The sequence below is a fragment of the Oryctolagus cuniculus genome, chromosome 5 (genome assembly GCF_964237555.1).
Source record: "Oryctolagus cuniculus chromosome 5, mOryCun1.1, whole genome shotgun sequence".
Classification (NCBI taxonomy): Eukaryota; Metazoa; Chordata; class Mammalia; order Lagomorpha; family Leporidae; genus Oryctolagus; species Oryctolagus cuniculus.
The window spans coordinates 89,050,585-89,076,648 of record NC_091436.1 but is presented as its reverse complement, the minus strand read 5'-3'; the positions used below and the strand labels follow the sequence as shown (position 1 = coordinate 89,076,648).

The 26,064-nt window shown below is 39.7% G+C and overlaps 1 protein-coding gene across 1 annotated transcript in view; it reads right to left on the bottom strand.

Moving 5' to 3' along the window:
• The window catches only part of ME1 (malic enzyme 1), a 242,233-nt gene that overhangs the window by 118,984 nt on the left and 97,185 nt on the right, over positions 1–26,064 (bottom strand). Inside the window, exons 5-6 of the mRNA XM_002714552.5 lie at positions 22,466–22,627; positions 5,942–6,045 (exon numbers count right to left, since the gene is read on the bottom strand). Of these exons, the coding sequence (XP_002714598.2) occupies positions 5,942–6,045; positions 22,466–22,627 (266 nt within the window). The remainder of the gene's footprint in view (positions 1–5,941; positions 6,046–22,465; positions 22,628–26,064) is intronic.

Here is a 26,064-nt window from a genome sequence, read left to right as displayed (position 1 = left end):
AGCTGGATCAGGAGCAGAGCTGGAACTTGAACCAACGTATTCTGATAAGGGATATGGACATCCAAAGGGCAACTTAAACACTGGACAAAACACCTGTCCCTCTCCCAAAATCCTGAATGCCCAAATTCCTACGAACTTTCTGATGCCACAAAAGTGCTCTTCCCCTTTTTCCCTTTGGGAGTAGAAGAACACAGATACTTCTCCCCTACAGGACCACAGTGACCCTCTAAGCCTGATGTAGTCCTTCCTCCACTCTTAGGCCTACAACCAATGTTACATTACAACAAAATCTAAACAGGATATCCTAGAACTGGTAAAAGAAAAGGACGGCCAGTGCCGCAGTTCACTAGGCTAATCCTCCACCTAGCGGCGCCAGCACACCGGGTTCTAGTCCCGGTCGGGGTGCCGGATTCTGTCCCAGTTGCCCCTCTTCCCGGCCAGCTCTCTGCTATGGCCCGGGAGTGCAGTGGAGGATGGCCCAAGTACTTGGGCCCTGCACCCCATGGGAGACCAGGATAAGTATCTAGCTCCTGCCATTGATCAGCGCAGCGCGCTGGCCGTGGTGGCCATTGGAGGGTGAACCAACGGCAAAGGAAGACCTTTCTCTCTGTCTCTTTCTCTCACTGTCCACTCTGCCTGTCAAAAATAAAAAAAATAAAAATAAAAAAAAAAGAAGAAAAGGACTATATGCTACATGAACTGTAAGGTCTACACAGTTTTATATTTTGCCAAAAGAGCACATTTGGGGCTAATTTTCAGAATATTTGTCAAATGGTCTGAAACTAAGATTAGATAAGAGAAAGTTTATCTATTTAGAGGCATTCACTTAAGACACATGATTTAATAACTGGCAAGAATCCCAGATGGTTCAGTCTCACTTCTAGGTGTTTCTTAGAAACATGAACAAACAAATGGCTCATACTTAATATGGCTGAAATGCTGGAGAAGATTGCAGGAGAGGAGATTACAAGGCTCAGAGAAGTGGGCTTTCTAGAATATACACACTATCAGATGATTACATTGCACAGGAAGGAGAAGAAAACACTTCATTTACCAAAGCTGTAAGAAACATAGTAGCAAGAAGACAACAAAGGTGTTCTGTGGCTCTCCTCTGCAGGCCAGGGATGACAGCAGAAAAGGCTGACATAACTCGGTTCGCTGATGGCAAGGAGGATGACAACCCAAGTTGAGGATGTTTAACCATAAGAACCGGGTGGGTAAAAATATCCTAGGAGTGGCAAGGCCTGCCTCTCTCTCTCTCTCTCTCTCTCTCTCTCCCTCCCTCCCTCCCTCCCTCCCTCCCTCTCTCTCCACACACACACACACACACACACGAATCATCAAAGATGAATGGCCATAAAATTAATGGCAGTTATCACAATGAAGTCCACTCTCGCTCATTTTCCAAACCTGAGTTCGTTTTTAGGCCTGAAGTTCACAGACTGAAGAAGAGGCCTAATTTCCAGAAGGGAAGTTCTTACTACACTACTACAACTACTACACAGGGTAATAATCCCCCAATTTTTCTCAAAAGGGACTGCAACCTTTCACTTAGGAAACTGTGCACAGCAGAAAAAACATCCAAAAGTTTTTAGGACTACTAGGCAGAAATGACATGGGACTCAGATTGGATGTATGAACAAGCTGGCTCCCTCAATTCCCCCGGTCAGAGTAGAGGTATATGGAGGCCAGTAACAAATGGAGTCCCAGCCAAAACTGATCTCATAATGGATCCACTGCAGCATAGACCCACCAGGCGGTGACTGCTCAAGTCTCAACTGTATAATCAACACAGACATACCAAGTCCTTAGCCTATATTGTAAGAGGTATCATTGCTGAAGGAACCCAGAGGAAGAATTTAAAGCTGCTCCACCTCAACCCTGCTAAGGTAGTAAATAAAAACAACATAGGAGCAAGTGTTTAGTCTAGTGGTTGCAAACTCATATCCCATATTGGAAGACCCAGGTTTGATACTAGCTCTAGCTCCCCACTTCCCCACTCCAGCTTCCCATGAATGCTGACTCTAGGAGGCAGCAGGTAATGGCTCAAGTAACTGTGTTCATACCGCCCATGAAAGAGATGGGTTGCATTTCTGGCTCCTTGCTTAAGCCCTAACCCCACCCTGGCCACCATGGGAATCTGAAGAATAAACCAGCATATGGAAACTCTCTGTGCCTCTCTGTCCCTCTACATCTCAAATCAATTAAAACATAATAAAACATATTATTGGGGGAAGTTGGAGTGCCTGAAATTAGTGTCCTGTGGGGAGCAATCCGGACTAGACTAAGTTACTCGAATTAAGACTTATTCTATGCATCTGCTCTCCCACAATATGGCGCTGGGAGAGAAGTAAACAGCTTCCGCACAGCTGCCTCCAGTTCAACCAATTAACTGTAGGACTTGCTCCTGATTGGAGAGCAGCGTACTCGGCGTGTGGGCAGCCGAGTTGGGATTGGCGGAGGAGGACTATAAAGGAGGAGAGAGACGGCATGCACCAGGAACATCTATGGGGAACATCTAGCTGAAGGAACACCTGTGCAGCCCCCGAAGAGAGCCGGCCGGCGGTGTGCCGCTCCCCTGCGGAAGTGGGGAATGTGGCCAGGGGGAACTGCCCTTCCACGGAGGTGGAAGGGATAGTAGCCAACCCGGGAAGAACCAGCAGCAAACCCGGGGAGGGCCGAGCAGACGAAAGAACAGCGCAGGGTTCAGTGTCGTTCCCCCACGAAGAGGGGGAGCGACAGTGTCCCCTTAAGGAGCAGCTAGGAGTGGTCCCAATCAACTTATTCGAGGCAATGTGTGAAGCCGTGTTGCAGTACATCCTCAACCTTTGTATGTTGCAGTCCTGTTTCTGCTCCTCCTTTCCAAGTGAGGTTGATCTTGAGGACACTTCTTACTAAACTTCATTTCAGAATCTGATGTCCAAGTAACCCAAATTGTACCAATCATTTCTTTTCTTGAATTCAAGTTATGTTTTCTTTTTAAATAATCCTGAGGTCATCTTCAGGACTACTGCCCAATTTAATCAGGTAATGTTAGGTTTCACTTCTAGAAAACTTTCCCAAAATTATGTTAAGACAGGAGTTGGTTTTAAAATGTGATTGACATTTTTCTTTGGGAAGAGCCAGAAGTACAACTGCTGATTTATAGGTACTCTACATTGGTTAGGACGCCTGCATCACACACTGGAGTACTGGTTTGGATCCACCACTCTGGCTCCTAATTTCAGCTTGCTACTAATGCAGACCCTGGCAGGTAGTGGGTTCCTGCCCCCATGTGGGACACCTGGAATGAGATCTGGACTCCTGGCTTCAGCTCTCCAGCCACTGTGGGAATTGGGGGAGTGAACCAGCAGGTAGAAATTCTGACTTCTTTCTACTCTCAAAACAATAAATAAAACTTTTAAAAATAAAATTGTTGAATCCTGTCAATCCTAGTTATCTTATTAAAGATCTTAGCCAGCGCCCCGGCTCAATAGGCTAATCCTCCACCTTGCGGCGCCAGCACACCAGTTTCTAGTCCCGGCTGGGGTGCCGGATTCTGTCCCAGTTGCCCCTCTTCCAGGCCAGCTCTCTGCTGTGGCCCGGGAGTGCAGTGGAGGATGGTCCAAGTACTTGGGCCCTGCACCCTATGGGAGACCAGGAGAACCACCTGGCTCCTGCCTTCGGATCAGCGCGGTGTGCAGGCCGCAGCACGCCGGCCACGGCAGCCATTGGAGGGTGAACCAATGGCAAAAGAAAGACCTTTCTCTCTCTCTCTCTCTGTCCACTCTGCCTGTCAAAGAAAAAAAAGATCTTAAGTAATTCATCAATACAATGTTTTTAAAAACACATTTTTTTTCTGATTCAAGACTGACACATATTCAAAATTAGCTCATATCTAATTTTTTTCCCGGAAAGACTTCTTCTATCTTTATTTCACTATCACTGAAGTATGTTGAGATTGTCTTGTTTAGACAGACTTTATTTTCACAACTAGTGAAACAAATTATGTTGGAAAATGCATTTCACTTTCTTTATACAGACTCATAGTACTGTCTATAAAATCTCTTGATTAATGTTGCTATTTACAAAGTTACAGATAATATCAAAACCTTAGGGGCCAGTGCTGTGGCACAGCAGGTAAAGCTACCGCCTTCAATGCCAGCATCCTATATGGGCACCAGTTTGAGTCCCAGATGCTCCACTTCCGATCCAGCTCTCTGTTCTTGCCTGGGAAAGCAGTACAAGATGGACCAAGTCCTCTGGCCCCTGCACCTGCAAGGGAGACCTGGAAGAAGCTCCTGGCTCCTGGCTTCGGATTGGCACAGCTCCAGCCATTGCGGCCATTTGGGAAGTGAACTAGCAGATAGAAGACCCCTCCCACCCACCCCCACCCCACCCCCCCCGCCTCTCCCTCTCTCTCTGTGTAACTCTGACTTTCAAATAAATAAATAAATCTTTTAAAAAAACTTACCTAAGAGTCTTACAGGGCAAAGCATTTAAAATTAAATATGTCAAAATGACTAGAAATTAACTTATCAAGCAATCTTGCACTTAAATGGAAGTTTCTCAACTATTTGAAAGAATAAATATGATTGAGGATGGAGCTGTGGCATAGTAGGTTAAACCTCTGCCTGCAGCACCAGCATCCAATTTGGGCACCAGTTCCAGTCCCAGCTGCTCCACTTCCAATCCAGCTCCCTGCTGATGGCCTGGGAAAGCACTAGAAGATGCCCACATGCTTGGGCCCCTGTACCCACATGGGAGACCCTGAAGAAGCCCCTGGCTCCTGGCTTTGGATCTGCCCAGCTCTGGCTATTGTGCCCATTTGGGGAGTGAGCCAGTAGATGAAGACCTCTCTCTCTATTACTGTATCTCAAATAAATAAGTAAATCCTTATAACAAAAAGAATTGTAGTTTAATCAAATAAATAAAATAATACATCAAGCATATGTTTTTATAAAGTAGCCCATACTAATTGGCATATATACTCTGTGCTAGAATTGTAGGTAATAAGAAATTTGATATATTCTAAATACTTTGTAGGCTGATAAAAGTACTTTTGGCTCTTGAAGACAACTTCTTAACAGTATAAGAAACCAGAAGGACATCTCTGGTTACAGTTGATTCTCATGATTAGTTTCTATGAAAAACCAAGGCAACCAATATGTTTTTAAATAGTACATGGTTTCTGTGGCTCCATAGTAACAAAGGGATGACTGTCAGTGTAAAAAAAAAATCCCAAATTCTTTCAGAACACATTACTAAATTTGCTGGAAATGTCTTTTATGAGGAGAAAAATGGAAAATTTTACAGTGGCACAATCCAATGCTAAATAGAATATATGAAAATATCAACTGCATTTTGATAAATCATTGTAGATTTAATCAAGGATTCATAGACGATGATTGGATATCCTGTGTCTTTTACTATGTATCCTTCTGGATTGTACCAACTCATGCTCATTTACCACCTTGTTCTCTGATTCTCCTATTCAAAAACGGTCAGAAACTGACCACAAAGGTGACAGAACATCAGATGTTATCACCAGCAAGAAACAAGGTACAGACGGCAGATAAATGTAAACAGGCTTGGTCGGGCCACGAGTCAGCAGTCGCTGGATCATTTCACACAATCATGCATTTCAATAGCATAACTTCTAAGACTGTTTTAAGAGAGAAGGATCTTCAGGGATAGATACAGATATAACTTTTTTGGGACAGATGCATGACACTACCATTTGATTGCTAAAAGCTATGAGACAGATAGAAAAGCTACATAAATACATATTACACACATTCTTTTTGATTCATACATTATATACAGTATATGTTCTTTTTTAATTTCAATAACTTCTAATTGTTAAGCCGTACTGCATTGGACTTGGATCTTTTTATAGTTAGTTATATTAGGTTATCTTAGATTTTTGAAATTCAACTCAAATGTAAAAAGATATACATACTTAGAAGAAACTGCCTCCATGAATTCATCCAAAAAGTCATCATATTCAGTCCCTCTCACTCTTCTCTGCCGCAGTCCAATATATAATGGATCTTTAAGTAACTCCTATTAAAAAAGTTATGACAAAATTAGAAACACTAGAAGCAAGTGATTTATGTATAGAAATAGAAGCAAAACCTTGTCATACTAATTTAAAATTAACCTAAAGAATTATTAACATTGTACAGAATGTATCTATAGCATTTATACATCAAATAAGGAAAATAAATTCTAAATCTCATAAAAATTCTGGATTATTCTAGGGAAAAGCACAAAAATTCAAATCTCTCAGTGCAGCCTAGTTAGAAAAGTGCAATTCAGATATCAATGTTTATCACACAGAGATAATACTGAGTTTTGAAGTATTATATGATTGTAGGGAATGGAAATATAGCAACTCCTTTCTTAGATTTATTTTCCATTTCCAAAAGCAAAGTCTTCAAACAATATTTTGATTATACCTTTAATGTGATAATTGATGAAATAAAAAATAGATCAAGTCTACGATTAATTTTTTAACTTTCTAAACTTTCCACAATTTGTCTTGTAAACTAGTATGTATAATAGAAAACACTGCTCTGTTCAATTTTTAATCTGTACCCTATGTAATATGTTTATTAAATTAGTTTTTAAATTGAGGTATAATTTCTTTTTTAGTTAATTAATGTTTTTTGACAGGCAGAGTTAGACAGTGAGAGAGAGAGACAGAGAGGAGAAAGGTCTTCCTTCCGTTGGTTCACCCCTCAAATGGCCGCTACGGCCAGCGCGCTGCACCGATCTGAAGCCAGGGCCCAAGGACTTGGGCCATCCTGAGGTACAATTTCATACAATAAAATGCATCCATTTCCAACAAAAGCCCTCAGTAAACAAGGAGCAGAAAGGGACTTCCTCAGCTCAGTAAAGGACATCTGTGAAAAACTCATAGCTAGTAGCATATTTAACAGTAAATGATTAAACACTTCACAAGAAAAAAAGGCCAGTATATCAACCTTACTATTCTTATTCAACAGTAACTAGAGACCCTAGTCAATATAATAAGGCATGTAAAAGATGGTAATACAGATTGGTAAAAGGAAGCAAAACTGCTTTTATTTGTATATACATCAGGATGTACAAAGAAAATACTAAGGAAGCTGGTGTTGTGGCACAGCAGGTTAAGCTGCCACCTGCAACAATGGCATCCCTATCAGAGCACTTATTTGAGTCCTTGATGCTCCACTTCTCAACCAGCTCCCTGCTAATGTGCCTGAGAAGGCAGCAGAAGATGGCCCAAGTATTTGTGCCCTTGCACCCTTGTGCGAGAACCAGATGGAGTTCCTTGCCCCTGGTTTTGACCTGGTACAGCTATTGAGACCATTTGGGGTGTGAACCACAAGATGGAAAATCTCTCTCTCTCCCTCTCCCCTTCTCTTTCTGTCACTCTTCTTTTAAAATAAATAAAATTAATCTTTCTTTTTAAAAAAGAAATTTTCTAAAAACCCACTAGAAAAAAACATGTGATTTTAACACAGTTGCAGGATATAGGGTTAATGTACACAAGTCAGTTGTATCCTTTATACTATATTTACAATAGACAGTTGAAAATAAAATGAAATATACAACACATTTATAACATTCTAAAACATAAAATTAACAGAGACATACTTAACAAAATATGTGTAAGACCTGCACACTAGAAACTATAAAATACCACTGAAAGAAATCCTAAAAAAATTTTAAGCTGGCTTTGTAGACTATGGGAAAAAAAGTCAATCTAAGTCTCATATAGTGAAATACTTGACCAAACTCTCTTCTTCAGTTACCAGGAATAGAGAAAATCTATCTAATGAATTTGTGAATCTGGCTAAGGAGATTTCCAGACAGAACGTTGAACTGGCTTCTTCTTTCTTTCTTTTTTTAAAGATAATTTATTTGAAAGGCTAAGTGACAGCAAGAGAAGAAGAGACAGAAGGTGGGTAGGGAGGGAAAGTGGGAAAGGGAGAGGGAGAGAGAGGGAAAGGGAGAGAGAGAAAGAACACTTCCAGCCACTGGTTCACTCCCCAAATGGCTACAATAGTCAGGACTGGGTCAAACTGAAGTCATGAGCCTAAAACTTCATCTGGGTCTCCCAAGTAGGTGGGGGGACCCACGTTTGTGGGCCATCATCCATGGCTTCCCAGGTGCATTAGCGGGAAGCTAGATAGAAAAAGCCAGGATTCAAATGGGCACTCAGATATCAAATGCAGGCATGTCAAACAACAGCTTAACCTGCTGCACCACAAAATGGGCCCCTGAACTGACTTCTTACGGCTTTGTAAGTTGTAACACAGAGAGGAGTTAAAGATGGAAATGTTCAGTTTGTATGAAAAATTATAAGGGAATATGGACAACACAGGGCTTGCAGGCGGAGTATTTCCAGAGTAAAATAAAGACAGCAGTCAGAGATCAAATTAAGTATGTGGTTGTAATAACTTTTTGAAAACTGCTGAATGGTTTAAAGTGGAGCCCTAACCAATGATCTCTGCCAGGAAAAAAAGAACTCGCTCCACAAAACTCTCACATACCGACCAATGTAGGAAGACGATCTGTTCTGAAAAGAATTGGGAATGGGACCATTCTCTAATGGAGTAGATACAATATGATAAATAGAAGACCTAAAAAAAGGTTTTTAAGGTGCCATATTAACTTGGATTAGTCAAGACAGAGAAATTTCAAAATGAGAACACTTCTGTGGTTCTCAGTTTTCCACAGGCAGGTAAGCAGGCTGAAAAAGTTATTCAACTGCTAACTCAAACCACTTCTTACTGAATGAGACAGATTTCAGAAGACAGAGCCAAGAGCCCAGAGGGCAGAACAAATGCCCAAGGGAACAATGAACTATTCTGATGAAACAGATTTAGGTCATATCCAAAGAACTCACTATCCTCCAAGCAGGTGGCCTGGAATTATGTGTCCAGTGAGGATTCAGAATTGCTATGGACCAATTTGAGCCATGTAATTTCTATTCCTCCAGTTTTGATTGGGAATACTGATTGTGGTTATTCTGCAAGTGCCTCATCATTGCATGTCTAGTGTGTAGGAACCCATATGAAGAGCCTTCCCAAGGAACAAAAACCCAAGAAGCCTAATTTGCACCTAGACTTGATTTAAATGATAAGTTCTTAAACTCTGAAACTGCTGCTATTATTGGAATGAAACCTTTGGAATCCCAGTATGGATATCAGTATATTTTGCAAGAATGTAAACAATTCATGTAGAATGAGAATCTATATGGAGAAAGTTCAGTTGTCCAGGTATCTTTGCCCTCTTAGCCACTGCAGTCCAAATCGTCAACACAAGAATGATAAAAATTAATAACGGTAATTAAGTCATCACAAATGTTAATAAAACAGTAATTGTCTTAAGCCACTGAGTTTGAAGGTGGTTTCTTATAGCTAAATGACATGTTTTTACAGGTTACTAATTATGTTTGAATTACCATAACTGGGGTTTAATTAAAGCCGACAAAAATAGCCAAATTCACATCTGTTGTTCTAGTGTAATTATTAATAGTACCCTCTTATATTGTGAAATTGCCTTGGTTTGTCCAAAACATCTTATTTTTAATGTACGTCATAATAACGAGTTAGGATTTTCTGGCTACTTGAAAGTTAACACTTTAAATCACATAAATATATTTCAGATGAACTACAAAATCGGAAAGCAAGTGCTATTGTAAAGTCCAGCCGTTCCTTAAGGCACACAAACTTTAAACAATCTACTGGCAGGCTTCCAAGCAGCAGAGGCCGAAGTGCCAATGTGTTACTAACAGCTGCCAACATTAAAGTTTTTTCATGTCTGGAATATATTTGGTCTTCTAAAATGTGAATTAGAAAAAGAGCACATTGGAGAAAAAAAAAAGGTTACATTTGCCCTTTCTCTTTTCTCACCTTTTTCATATTAATAATTAAAATAATACCACAAAGAAATTAATACAACATAGTCAATTATAATGATGCATGAAGAAGGTAGAGCTTTGAATTTAAAAAGAAAGTTATAATTAAATTTTTTCTAATAATAATAATATCACTGTCAAAATTACTGCTTTTAAATTTTTTGTAATGTTATATAATAAAATTAAGATACAATTTAAAAAATGTGTGCTGTCTTGGAGATTTGGCTGATATAAAATTAACAAGTACAAAAAGCAATTTAACAAGATCATTCAACTTTGACAACTGCTTCATAGACCAAGAACCCTGGCACAGAAGTAGTAATTTTTTTAAGCACTTCAACAGTTAGCAGTTTTATTTTTTATTCTTGTGGCATATGCCAACTATTTTCTTTTTTTTAACCTTTATTTAATAAATATAAATTTCCAAAGTACAACTTTTGGATTACAGTGGCTTTTCACCCCCATAACCTCCCTCCCACCTGCAACCATCCCATCTCCCACTCCCTCTCCCACCCCATTCACATTAAGATTAATTTTCAATTATCCTTATATACAGAGGATCAATTTAGTATATACTAAGTAAAGATTTCAACAGTTTGCACCCACACAGAAACACAAAGTGTAAAGTACTATTTGAGTTATTAGTTATACTGTTAATTCACATAGTACAACACATTAAGGACAGAGATCCTACATGGGGAGTAAGTGCACAGTGACTCTTGGTTGATTTAACAAATTGACACTCTTGTTTATGGCATCAGTAATCACCCTCGGCTCTTGTCATGAGTTGCCAAGGCTATGGAAGCCTTTTGAGTTCACCAACTCCAATCTTAGTTAGACAAGGCCACAGTCAAAGTGGAAGTTCTCTCCTCCCTTCAGAGAAAGGTACCTCAGAAGTAGTAATATTAATCATGCTCCATAGTCCTAAATGTAGGACACACAAAAATTTAAATAGAGCAATAAATAAACTCTTTATGGTAACTCTGAAACATATAGTATATTTTTAGAGTTCTACTTTTTTCTGAGAAAAGTAATAGGTGAATGATTAGATAGCATTTGAAAATATTTTAAAATTCACCATGATGATGGTATAAACTTTACTGAAAGTTACTAAATGTTTAACTGAACAAAAAATACATATATAACTGATCTGTAACTTAAGCAATGTATTCACAAAACTCTTTTCTATAATTAGGTTGCCACTTTATTTCAAGGAATGGAGTATATTTCAAATTATCAATCTTCTAAAAGAGCTGTCTTATAGATAGGACACTGGGACAATGTATACTGTATAATAACATGCAGTATGTATAGTACACTGCATTGCTGCCAACAAACTCTAATGTGTTGTTACTGTGGCTATTTGTTGACATACTGTGACCTGTGTGCTTGGAAGTAAGGCTCCACAAATGCTTGAACTGGTAAAGAATCCACAATCACACTCTGTTTTTATCATCAACACTCACTGGTTATGACTTGTTAGTATACCTCTGAAATATTGAATTCCAAGCTATAGGCACCATGAGGGAAAACAGATCTAAATAACTGTCCTTTACCCCTAAGGGTAAGCTATAAATGTGCCATGGGACTCCAAATCCCATTAAGTTGGCAGGTACCAATGCCATCTTACTAGTTAAAGTGATCAGTTTAGTTTCGTAACTGATCATAAAGATAGGATTAAGTGTCAAAGGGACCACATAAATAAGACCAGTGTCTGCTAATAATAACTGATAGAATTAAAATGGACAGAACGATCCAACAAGGGAAGCAGGATACACAGCAGACTCATAGAATGGCAAATACCCTAAACAGCACTCTGGCCTCAGAATCAGCCCTTAAGGCATTTGGATCTGGCTAAAAAGCCCATGAGAGCATTTCAGGCGTGGAAAGCCAAGGAACTGTGGCAAAAAATGACCTAAATGAAAGATCTCTTTGAGTGAGATCCCAGAGGAAAGAATGGGCCATCAAAGAAGGAGGTACCCTTCTCTGAAGGGAGGAGAGAACTTCCACTTTGATTATGGCCTTGTCTAAATAATGTTGGAGTTTGTGAACTCAAGAGGCTTCCATAGCCTTGGCAGTTCATGACAAGAGCCTTGGGTGATTACTGACGTCATAAATAAGAGTGTCAACTGTTAAATCAACAATGGGAGTCACTGTGCACTTGCTCCCCATGAGGGACCTCTGTCCTTAATGCATTGTACTATGAGAATTAACGGTAAAACTAGTTCACACAGTACTTTATACTTTGTGTTTCTGTGTGGGGGCAAACTGTTGAAATCTTTACTCAGTATATGTCGCTTCCCCTCTTCATGGAGGAACGACACTAAACCCTGCCTAGGTTTCCTATCCGAGTCACGGCACCATTATGTCGCTCCCCCTCTTCGTGGAGGAACGACACAGGACCCTGCGTTGTTCTTTTGTCTGCTCGGCCCTCCCCGAGTTTGCTGCTGGTTCTTCCCAGGTTGGCTACCGACCCCTCCACCTCCGTGGAGGGGCAGCTCCCCCTGCCACTTTCCCCACTTCCGTGGGGGAGCAGCACACCACCGGCCAGCTCTCTTGGGGGCTGCTCAGGTGTTCCTCAGGTGTTCCCCTTAGATGTTCCTGGTGCATGTTGTCTCTCTCCTCCTTTATAGTCCTCTTCCACCAATCCCAACTCTGCTACCCACACGCCGAGTACGCTGCTCTCCTCCAATCAGGAACAGGTCCTGCTGTTTATTGGTTGAACTGGAGGCAGCTGTGTAGAAGCTTACTCCTCCCCAGTGCTATATCATGGGAGAGCAGATGCATAGAATAAGTCTTAATTCGAGTAACAGTCTAGTCCGAGTTGCTCCCCACAAGTATAGAGCTGATCCTCTGTATATAAAGATAAAATTAAAAATGAATCTTAATGAAAAATGGGATGGGAGGAGCTGTGATGGTCTGTGGGGTAGGAGAGTGGGTATGGGGAGAACTGCTATAATCCAAAAGTTGTACTTACAAAATTTATATTTATTAAACAAAAGCTTCTGACTGTTAAAAAATTTACTTACAGTATTCAGAAAGTTTTAATTGTTGCTATTTCTCATTTTTCATTAGCTTCAAATAAAAGACATAAAAACATTCTATTAACAAATAAGACATCATTTTTGTTGTTTTGCTTGCTTGTGTCATCAACAAGATTAAGTAAATTAACCATCAAATTCAGCCAAGAATCTAAAGCAGTACTTCTGAATTTTCAGCATGCCTATGAGCCAATATGATCATTTAAAAGTGCCTAAAATTTAAATGTAAAATTTCATTGTGGGGCCGGCACTGTGGTGCAGCAGGTTAACATCCTGGCCTGAGGTGCAGGCAACCCATGTGGGCACCGGTTCGAGACCTGGCTGTTCCACTTCTGGTCTAGCTCTCTGCTATGGCCTGGGAAAGCAGCAGAGGATGGCCAAAATACTTGGGCCCCTGCACCCACGTGGTGCAAGAATTTCCTGGCTCCTGGCTTCAGATCCGTGTAGTTCTGGCCATTGTGGCCAATTGGGGAGTGAACCATCAGATGGAAGACCTCTCTCTATATATGCCTCTCCTCTCTCTGTGTAACTCTGACTTTCAAATAAATAAATAAATCTTTAAAAAAAAATTTCATTGTGATTCATCATGTATTGAGTGAGGTGCAGAATTTTTCATGCCCTTGGTAATTCAGAAGTAGCTGGCCTATGGAACATATTGAAAATAATTCACCTCAAATTCATAGTAAATTAAAATAAAATGATTATCCTATTTCCCACCAGGTTCATGTTTCATTTGAATATTTTTAAAATCTTGGTTCTATATAGTGAATGTTTGTGTAATATATCATAAATTTCAACAAATTCCTCGTAATGCATATAAAATCAAACTGAAAAAAAAAAAAGAATCTATTTTCTTTCCCAAGACGTTGATGTGGTATCTTAGAGAATAAATAAATTCTTAATAAAACTCATTATCACCTTCTAATTTAGCAGAGGTATGGTAAAGCAAGACCAACTAAACACAAAGACAGCATCCCAAACTAAAAGCCTGGGATTTGAGATAAATCCCACTTCCCCCTGGGTTAACTCTAATGCTTGGTACACATTCCAGCGCAGAAATACTGTCTTGATGTGGTAAGCCATACAAAATGATAAAAACAAAAGAAATAAGTTAGAGGGTAAAAGGAGAGATGATGATATTGTAGTTGGGACCACATGGTAGGCAGCAAAACAGCCCTTCCCCACTTGAGAGATGTCTACAACTTATTCACTGACAACTGCGTATCACAAATACTTCATGTGCTGAAACAGACTATTTATATGTGGCTAAGAGTGAGTCCTTAAGAGTGAAAAACCTTAGAGAGAAATAAAGTCAGAGAAAGTCAGAGAAAAAGATGTAAGACAGAAACAGTGCCAGAAGTGCTATATTGCTGGCTTCCAAAATGGATAAAGAGGTGCATCAGTGGGGGAAGACAGGCAGCCTAGAAGCTAATAAAGGCAAGGAAACGAAGATAGCCCACTGACAGCTTTCATGATTCTAGTTTTTTGACACTTTTGTCATACCTCTGATTAACAGAACTATAAGGAAATAACTTATTTTGCCTTACATCACTAAGTTTGTAACAATTTGTTATGGCACCAAGAGAATATTAATATAAGCCACATTCTGGTGAAAACACTAGAGACTACTAGTGCTGGAAGACAAGGTTTTTGGTTCATTTAGATTTTCTCCAACATAGTTAGCTTTTATTTAATTAAGTTATTTATTTTCATTTTCTTTTTTTTATTTTTATTTTTTTGACAGGCAGAGTGGACAGTGAGAGAGAGACAGAGAGAAAGGTCTTCCTTTTCCATTGGTTCACCCCACAATGGCCGCTGGGGCCGGCGCACTGCGCTGATCCGAAGCCAGGAGCCAGGTGCTTCTCCTGGTCTCCCATGCAGATGCAGGGCCCAAGGACCTGGGCCATCATCCACTGTACTCCCAGGCCACAGCAGAGAGCTGGCCTGGAAGAGGAGCAACAGGGACAGAATCTGGCACCAGAGAAAGAAACAGAGAGATCTTCTTTCTGCTATTTCATTCCCTAGCTGCCTGCTATAGATGGGCCTGGGCCAGGCCAAAGCCAGGAGCTCAGAACTCAACCCAGGTCTTGTACTAGGATGGCAGGTTTCCAAGTATTGGAGGCATTATCCTGCTGCTTCCCGGGCTGTGCATTAGCAGGAAGCTGGATCAGAAGCACAGGAGCCGAAACTCTAACCAAGTATTCCGATAAAGGATATACCATCCCAAAATCCAACTTAACCACTATGCCAAATATCCAGCCCTACCTTAAATAGGTAGTTTAAGTCAAAGATGAAAAATAATCTCTTGAACACAAAAGGGTAACCCTCAAAATGGGAAAAGTGATTCTTCAACTTGGTAACTTTAAGTTCCAATAAGGATTTTAGATCTGGATACAATATACACATCAATTAGAGATCAAATCAGACATAAAACTAGAAACAAGAAAGCTGAGACCTGGAGTAATGGTTTAATAAACAAAGAATAATAACTACAAGAGACAATATTCTGCTCCTCATACTTGATCCCAGGCACCCCGATATGGGATGTAGTCATTGCAAGTCGTGACTTAATACACTGAGTCACAATGTGTATTCCCAACCTATATTTTTTAAAAGAACAATTAAAGTAACTCACTCTCCTTTTATAACAGAACTTTGATCACTTACTATTATTTTTATTTTTTATTTTTATTTATTACTATTAGACATTTTGTTATTGAATTGTAATAGTTTTAAAGATTTATTTATTTGAAAGGCAGAGTGACAGAGAGAAACGGAGACAGAGACACAATTAAATTTTTAAAATAGAAAAACAATTTATAAATAGTTCACAGTAACATAAAATTAAGAGACAAACAGTAAAATTGGCAAGGAAATTGCTTATTAGCTGTCCTTTAAATACTTTGACAAAAGCATTTACTATACATTGAAGCTAGATACACGTTTGTATACTCTTCTAGATTTAGGGCATCTTGCTAGTAAAATCTTGTTTGTTCTGACATAACCTAGTCCTTGCTTAGGCATTGGCAAAGAGAAGTTCTTTAATATTGGCCTCAACTGAATCTACATAATCAAATTTCAAGAGTTTGAGAAAGCTCTCTTAAACTAAAAATATATTCTCCAGTGACTTGTCAATGAGCTAAATTTCACCTTTCACTTAAGTATTTATCTAATTTCTCCAATAGTTCACTGGCAGTAAGGAAAATCTCTATAAATAACATACCATAATAATATATTCATTTAGAATTTCAGACTATTTTCTAATTTAACAGCTTGAAGTTTTTTGAAATATAGTATGCATTAGGCATATTTTCATAGGAAGAGGGAAAAATAGCTTGATTCATAGCTGGGCAAAGCAAGACATTTTATGACAGAGAGGAGGACATGAATTCCGCAGGCTGAGGGAGTAGGTAGGATATTGACTAGAAATGGAACAACATAAAAGCATTGGATCCCAAACAAGGAAAAGAACAAACACTAAGCAGAGATAACTTGAATTTTAAGATCTGTTCTCATGAAATCAATTGTTTCATAGAAGATTCAGAACCATCTACCATTGCAAGAGTCCATGTTATAGTTTCACTGGTGCACAACTTTTTCTATGTCCACATAATACTGACAATCTCTCAATAAAATGCCTAGGTTTAAAACTAAATTTAGAGCGGACCAGGTTCAATGGAGAATCCATGGGTCTGAGGCGCTGTGGATAGCAGAGGTCGGGGTACTTGGTGAACTGCTTCTGAAGCTCTATGTGGGGGAAAAAATAAATGAACAAATAGGGAGGTGGTATACCTCTCTCCTCTCCCTGCACCTTGCAGGGACCAGCAATCACTGGAAGAAGACATTCTTTCCCCCCTTTTTCTCTATTTGTGGACACAAGCAGGTGGCAGCTGCCCCTGCCTCCTGTGCCTGCGCCCAGCAATAGCAGAGGTTGCTGACCCAAACAGCCAGGAACACAATAATTCAGAAGAATACTTTCCCCCACCACACAAGCAGCACAGTGAGGGGAAGTCCGGCCTATTGAAAGCTCATGCCCAACCACCACCATGGAGAAGCGCGCTGGGCCCCAGTAGGCGGGGGCTCTACACCCATGCTTGTGACCCACAGACTTATAGCAGCTCACAACAGAGAGAACCGTGCTCACAGAAAAGTTGTCACAGATTAAAGGAGCAGTTCATTCAGCAGTCCAACTAGTGTTGAAAACACCAGGAATTAAAAACAGGGCATCCCGCAGCTGTGAGAAGGGTGGGTCACACCAACAGAGGTGAACACCCTTCTACATACAGATATTCAGAGGAAAGCTACAAAGTCCCACAGGGGCCTTACCTTGGATACTTGCTCTGACCTGGAATACTGAACACAGCAACCAGGCCACACCCACCACACTTCTCCTGGTGCTTACTGAAAGTATAAACATCTCACTAAGCCACATAAATGCCAAAAAAACAAAGGAAGAAACTTAAATAAGAATAAGGAAGATACTAAGAACTCCCCAAAGGAACTCTACAACACTTCAAAGAGGGTGAAGATGAAGATATGCCAGAAACTGAATTCAGAAAATTAATCATCAGATAACTTAGAAGCAATCAAAAGTAAATTCACAAACTAAATGAAAATTTTTCCCATGAAATTGAAATATTAAAGAGAAATCAGAGGGGCCTGTACTGTGGCGCATTAGGTTAATCCTCTGCCTGAGGCGCCAGCATCCCATATGGGCACCAGGTTCTAGTCCCGGTTGCTCCTCTTCCAGTCCAGCTCTCTGCTGTGGCCTGGGAGGGTGGTAAAGGATGGCCCAAGTCTTTGGGCCTCTAAACCCACGTGAGAGACCAGGAGGAAACTCCTGGCTCCTGGTTTCAGATCAGTGTAGCTCTGGCCACTGGGGCCATTTGGAGAGTAAACCAACGGAGGGAGGGACTTTCTCTCTCCTTCACACTGTCTGTAAACTCTACCTAGCAAATAAAAATTTAAAAAAAAAAAAAAAAAACAGAAATCACTGTTTCTCATAGTGTTCATTTCACTTTAGCAGGTTTCCTTTTTGGTGCTCAGTTAGTTGTCACCTATCAAGGAGAACAAGTGGTATTTGTCCCTTTGGGATTGGCTTATTTCACTCAGCATAATGTTTTCCAAATTCCTGACAGGGATCACTTTTCAGTTAAAATTTAAACACCTAAGAATAATTGTGTGTTAATTACAGAGTTCAACCAATGGTACTAGAACCAAAAAAAATACTAAAATGGATAAAGTATTACATTGTACATCAACCATCAGGACAAGAGCTGATCAAGTCACTGTTTCTCATAGTGTCCATTTCACTTCAACAAGTTTCCCCTTTGGTGCTCAGTTAGTTGTCACCAATCAGGGAGAACATATGATATTTGTCCCTTTGGGACTGGCTTAATTCACTCAGCATGATGTTTTCCAAATTCCTCCATCTTGTTGCAAATGACCGGGTTTCGTTGCTTTTGACATATGTTATCCCTGTTAGTATTTTTTTGTTTGTTTGTTCTACTTAATACTTTTGGTTGAATACTGTAATCAATACACAATTATTCTTAAGTGCTAAAACTTAACTGAAAAGTGATCGCTGTTAAATATAAGAGTGGGAACAAGAGAGGGAAGAGATGTGCAATTCGGGACATGCTCAAGCTGACTTGCCTCAAACGGCAGAGTTACAAACATACCAGGGGATTCCAATTCAATCCCATCAAGGTGGCATGTACCAATGCCATCTCACTAGTCCCAGTGATCAATTTCTGTTCACAATTGATCTTAATGATAGGACTAAGAACCAAAGGGATCACATAAACAAGAATAGTGTCTGCAAATACTAGCTGATAGAATAAAAAAGGGAGAGAATGGTCCAACATGGGAAGTGAGATACACAGCAGACCCATAGAATGGCAGATGTCCTAAACAGTACTCTGGTCTCAGAATCAGCCCTTAAGGTATGCGGATCCGGCTGAAAAGCCCATGAGAGTATTTCAGGCATGGAAAGCCAAGACACTCTGGGGGAAAAAAAAAAAAAAACCTAAATAAAAGATCTCCGCGAGTGAGATCCCAGTGGAAAGAACGGGTCATCAAAGAAGGAGGTACCTTTCTCTGAAGGGAGGAGAGAACTTCCACTTTGACCATGGCCTTGTCTAAATATGATCAGAGTCGGTGAACTCAGGGGGCTTCCATAGCCTTGGCAGCTCATGACAAGAGCCTAGGGTGATTACTAAGGCCATAAACAAGAGTGTCAATTTGTTAAGTCAACAACAGGAGTCACTGTGCACTTACTCCTCATGTAGGATCTTCGGCCTTAGTGTGCTGTACATTGAGATTTAATGCTATAACTAGTACTCAAACAGTATTTTTCACTTTATGTTTCTGTGTGGGAGCAAACTGTTGAAATCTTTACTTAATGTATGCTAAACTGATCTTCTGTATATAAAGAGAATCGAAAATGAATCATGATGTGAATGGAAGGGGAGAGGGAGTGGGAAAGGGAAGGGTTGCGGGTGGGAGGGACGTTATGGGGGGGAAGCCATTGTAATCCATAAGCTGTACTTTGGAAATTTATATTCATTAAATAAAAGTTAAAAAAAATCAGAAATCAGAATGAAATGCTAGAAATGAAGAACTCTAGATCAAATTAAAAACACAGTGGAAAATATTAATAATAGAGTATGTGAAACAGAAGAAAGAATATCAGAACTAGAAAACAAATGTCTGGAAATTATCCAGTCAGACCAAAAAAATAAAAATAAAAAGAAACTATAAAACTAAAAAACACTGTTGGAGTTCTATAAGATACTATCAATCAACCCAACATATGGGTGCTAGGAGTTCCTGACGGTGTGGAAAGAGACAAAGGATTTGAAGGCCTTTTTAATGAAATAATAACAGAAAACTTCCCCAATTTGGGAAAAGACAGGGACATCCAAGTACATGAAACACACAGAACTACCATTAGACATGACCAAAAAAAGACCTACACCATGACACATTGTAGTAAAACTCTCCACAATAAAACATAAAGAAAAGATTCTAAAATGTGCACGAGAAATGCCTGATCACATTCAGAGGAACCCCAATTAGACTCATAGCAGACTTCTCATCAGAAACCCTACAGGCTGGGAGAGAATGGTGAGATGTGGGGAGCAACTCGGACTAGACTAAGTTACTGGAATTAAGACTTATTCTATGCATCTGCTCTCCCACAATATGGCGCTGAGAAGGGAGTAAACAGCTTCTACACAGCTGCCTCTTGCCAATTTGATTGACTGAGTTGCAGGAGCTGATCTTGCTCCTGATTGGAGGAGAGCAGCATACTCGGCGTGTGGGTAGCAGAGCTGGGATTGGTGGAAGAGGACTATAAAGGAGGAGAGAGACAACATGCACCAGGAACACCTGAGGAACATCTAAGGGGAACATCCGGATAACATCTGAGCAGCCCCCAAGAGAGCCGGCCGGCGGTGTTCCACTCCCCCGCGGAAGTGGGGAAAGTGGCAGGGGGGCCCGCCCCTCCACAGAGGTGGAGGGACGGCAGCCAACCCGGGAAGAACCAGCAGCAAACCCGGGGAGGGCCGAGCAGACAAAAGAACAGCGCAGGTCCTGTGTCGTTCCTCCACAAAGAGGGGGAGTGACAGTGAGATATATTCCAAGTGCTTAGAGAAAAAAACTGTCAACCCAGAATACTGTATTAGGCAAAGCTCTCATTTATGAATGAAGATGAAATAAAGATCTTCCATAACAAACAAAAATTGAAAGAATTTTTAACTACTTGTATAGCCCTACAAGATGCTCAGAGATGTGCTACACACAGAAAAACAGAAAATGGAACATCACTACAAAAGAAGGTGAAGGCAGAAAACAGCCCAGTAAAAGTACAATGAAATCTCAAAGTAAAAAATAGAACTAACAGAAATACAGCAGGGCCTAGTTGTTACTTAACAATAGTTACCCTGAATGTAAGTGGTCTCAACTCACCAGTTAAAAGACACAGACTGGCTGAATGGATTAAAAAAGAAAACCCATCTATTTGCTCCCTACAAGAAACACATCTTACCAACAAAGATACATGCAGACTGAAAGCAAAAGGATGGAAAAAGATAATCCATGCTACCAGAAACAAAAAAAAGAGATGGTATAGCCATTCTAATAGCACACAAAATATACTTTAGCACAAAAACTATTATTAAGAGAGACAAAGAAGGGCACTGCATAATGATTAAGAGATCAATTCAAAAGGAAGATGTGACTATTATAAACATATATGTACCTAATTACAGGGCACCTGGCTATACAAAAGGGAGAGAAATACAATAGTAATGAGGGATTTCAATACTCCACTTTCAGCAATGGACAGATCAACCACACAGAAAATCAGCAAGGAAACAGAAGTGTTAATCAACACTAGAGACCAAATGGACCTAGCAGATATCTACAGAGCTTTCCACCCTACAGCCAAAGAATACACATTCTTCTCACCAGCGCATGGACCTTTGTCTAGGATTGACCGACCACATGCAGGGTCATAAAGCAAGTTTCAGCAAATTCAAAATATCGAGATCATACCATGCATATTCTCTGACCACAGTGGAATGAAGCTGATAATCAACAACTCAGGAATCCCCAGATCATATACAAACACATGGAGACTGAACAACATGCTCCTGAATGAACAGTGGGTGAAAAAGAACAATCAGCAGAGTGAAGAGGTAACCAAGAGAATAGGAGAAAATACTTGCAAATTACACAACTGATAAAGGTGTAATAACCAGAATATATAAAGAGATCAAGAAACTCAACAACAACAAAACAATCCAGTTACGAAATGGGCAAAGGACTTGAACAGACATTTTTCAAAAAGAAGAAATCCAATGGCCAGCAGACACATGAAAAAATGTTCAGGGTAACTAGCTGTCAGGGAAATGCAAATCAAAACCACAATGAGGTTTCACCTCACCCCAGATAGTATGGCTCTCATACAGAAATCAACAAACAACAAATGCTGGTGAGGATGTGGGGAAAAAGGTACCCTTACCCATTGTTGGTTGGAATGTAAGCTGGTAAAGCCACTATGGAACAGTATGGAGATACTTCAGAAACTTGAATATATACCTACCGTATGACCCAGCCATCCAACTCCAGGGAATCTACCCAGGGGAAATGAAATCAGCATATGAAAGAGCTTTCGGTACCTAAATGTTTATTGCAGCTCAATTCACAATAGCAAAGACATGGAATCAACCCAAATGTCCATCAACTGAAGACATGTAATAATGGTATAAATACTTATCAAAGCATTAATACATACAAAGCATTAAAAGACACTAAGGAAGCTGATAGAAGGTAAATCATATCATAAAGAGCAGCTTAGAGAACAGAAAGAATAATTTTAAGAATTGTGGGGTAGATCTGAGGAGAGAGGGAAGGAAAGGCAAACAAAAATGAGTGAATTCGATAAAATTCCTGCAATAAGCTCAAATTGAAAGAATTAATGCTAGATTTAAGGTATGGAGCCATCAAAAGGATTTAAATTGTTTACCTCATTTTCTGTGCCCACATCCAGAATGACAGGCAGACATTCTTGAGGATTCACCCCTCCACAAGCTGTATACAGAGCCAGTTTACCCACAGGGATGCCCATGCCATTACAACCCAGGTCTCCCAAGCCAAGAATACGCTCTCCGTCAGTCACCACAATAGCCTAGAAGAAAAAGAAAAGAGAAAGACCCATTAATAGACTTTGCAAATTCTCAGAAACAATTTGCCTCTATTTCTGAAGTTGATACACATATCAAATATTAAGATGTTAAAAACTTAACTTGTATATACATGCAAAAAATTTTATGATCATTACTGTGGAAGAATGGAGAGAAGAAACAAATTTGATTTTTATACACATTTGAAACACGTAAAAATAAATATATACTTAATGAGGCTATTTTTCAAAAGAAATGAAAATGTATAGAGAGATTCAAACAACCCAAACAATTTAACTTCCATAAAGAGGTACAAGTGAAAAAAGTAAAGAAAAATGAGCTCAAACCTGGAACCCAAGATAAACTTAGGGGACCTTTGAGACTAGTCAAATCCACTTTGAGTACAATTACAAGGGTGCTCCTCACTAAATTTGACTGGACTAAGGCTATAATTCTGCCTCAAAATGCTCTCTGTTAGTTGATGCATCCTGGCACCAACCTCCTATTTTCCACAATAATTTTAACACATTGTCTTTAACTCCTATAATCACTTGGCATATTTTTCTTTTTTTAAAATTTTATTTATTTATTGGCATATTTTTTTACCATCTTTAAAACATGCCCATACAGTATGCTACTTCTTGCCTGATAATCTTCCACTAGACTTAAGGAATTTTGTTTAGTTATTTCTAATCGCTATGGATATTTATGAAGGATACGTTTTAATCATATGAAGATTCTATTCCATGTAATGTAATATCATAATTGGAACCTTAAACCATTTCAGTTATTTGACCCTGGATAAAGCAATGAATTTAAGCTCCTGTTTTTTATTTGTAAAATTAGAATAATCAATGTCCTTCTAAGCATAGCTATATAAAACTAGGAATCAGCTCTGTTTTGCTCACCACTGTACACCAGAACCTAGCACAGTATTTGGCACATAGTAAACAATCAATTAATATTAGTCAATTGAATAAATCTATAACACCATAAAACAAAATAATTACATATAAAGAACTTATCACTGTACCTGGAACATTACAAATTCTTTTAAAATGTATAGTTAGGGCCCAGCACTGGAGCATAGAAGGTAAAGCCACTGCCTGTAGAGCCAGCATCCTGTATGGGTGCCAGTTTGAGTCCTGGCTGCTCCACTTTCGATCCAGCTCTCTGTTATGGCCTGAGAAAGCAGTAGAAGATGGCCCAAGTCCTTGGGTCCCTGTACCCACACGGGAGACCCAGAAGAAGCCCCTGGCTTCTGGCTTCAGACCAACACAGCTCTGGGTGTTGCAGCCATTTGGGAAGTAAACCAGAGGATGGAAGACCTCTTTCTCTCTGCCTCTGCTTCTCTGGAACTCTGCCTTTCAAATAAATATATAAATCTTTAAAAGAAGTTATTATTGCTACTATTATTACTATCAGAACTAATGTACAGAACCAACATTTAAAAAAAAATTTTTATTTCATTATTTTCATACTATTTGAAAGGCAAAGAGACAGAAAACGAGACATATCTTCCATCTCCTGGTTCATTCCCCAGATATTCACAACAGCTGGGGCTGAACCAGGCTGAAGCCAGGATTCCAGAACTCAATCTGGGTTTTCCATGTGGATCCCAGGTGTCCAAGCACTTGAGCCATCACTTGCTACCTCCCAAGATGCATTAGAAGGAAGCTGGCTCAGCAGCAGAAAGGGACTCAAACTCAAGTACTCAGATATGGATGCAGGTATCTCAAAGTGGTATCTTAACCAATATACCAAACATCTTCCCCTACAGCCAACATTTTAGAAAGAAAGATGAATCTAGAGTATATTCAGTCCACCATTCTTACTTCATAGATAAGGAAAGTGAATATCACAGAAAATAATTTCCCTAAAGTCATTACTGGTTAGTATTAAAAAACCAGAACCTGGATATGTTAATTCCTAGTACAATGACAATATTACACCATACATTTAAAATTTATACTTTTCCTTTAATTTCCTTTTAACCTATGCTATGCAGCTCTTGAAAATTCACTTAAAAGTACCCACAATTGAGAGGTAAGTGAAAATTATTTGTGTATATTCCACATAGCTCATCTTTGGAATATTTTCCATGTCTAATTTCAATGGTTCAGTATGCTATGCTATTTGAAGAGGAAACCTTATACTACTGTATTAACTTAGCTCCAATTTAAGACAGAAAAATAAACAAATACTACAGATGACTGTCGCTCCCCCTCTTCATGGAGGAACGACACTAAACCCTGCCTAGGCTTCATATCTGAGTCACGGCACCATTATGTCGCTCCCCGTCTTCGTGGAGGAACGACACAGGACCCTGCGCTGTTCTTTTGTCTGCTCGGCCCTTCCCGGGTTTGCTGCTGGTTCTTCCCGGGTTGGCTACCGACCCTTCCACCTCTGTGGAAGGGCGGTTCCCCCTGCCACATTCCCCACTTCCGCGGGGGAGCGGTACACCACCGGCCGGCTCTCTCGGGGGCTGCACAGGTGTTCCTTCAGATAGATGTTCCCCTTAGATGTTCCTGGTGCATGTTGTCTCTCTCCTCCTTTATAGTCCTCTTCCACCAATCCCAACTCTGCTACCCACACGCCGAGTACGCTGCTCTCCTCCAATCAGGAGCAGGTCCTGCAGCTTATTGGTTGAACTGGAGGCAGCTGGGTAGAAGCTGTTTCCTCCTCTCCCAGCGCCATATTGTGGGAGAGCAGATGCATAGAATAAGTCTTAATTCCAGTAACTTAGTCTAGTCCGAGTTGCTCCCAGTTGCTCCCCACAGATGACTATAATGTTGTTTCTTAAATTGAAGTCAAGTTTTCAAATGTACATTTAATAAACATGGTTTTATTTGCTGCTTTACTATGAATAGAATTACTTATATACATCATTCATATCTATACTTTTGTGAATGTGCTCCCTACACAGGGAAAGTCCAAATGGCCTGGCTATACTTAAATATTTTTATGATATATTTTATAAGAAAAATAACATTGTCATGAAGTTAGATGATATCTGAACAATTTATATGATGCTTTCCAGATTTCACTGAAGGTAATTAAAACCAAAGAGTTGATTGTTGTAAGTTTCATAAGTTTCAAGCTTCTATAAAAAGATGTTTAAAATAGTACATAATTTCATTTATTTTGAAAGCATATATATTAAGTAAATACATGCCTGAATTAATTTCATTTCTTCTCACAATATTTAAAAATATTGAAAGGGAGGAAAACTCCTTCTATGAAACCAGTGTCACCTTATTCCAAAACCAGAAAAAGATACAACAAAGAAGGAGAACTATAGACCACTATGTCCTATGAACACTGATGCAAAAATCCTCAACAAAATACTAGAATAGAATAGAATCCAACAACACATCAGAAAGATCCTCACCACACAAAGTGGGATTCATCCCTAGTATTCAGGGACAGTTTAACATACAGA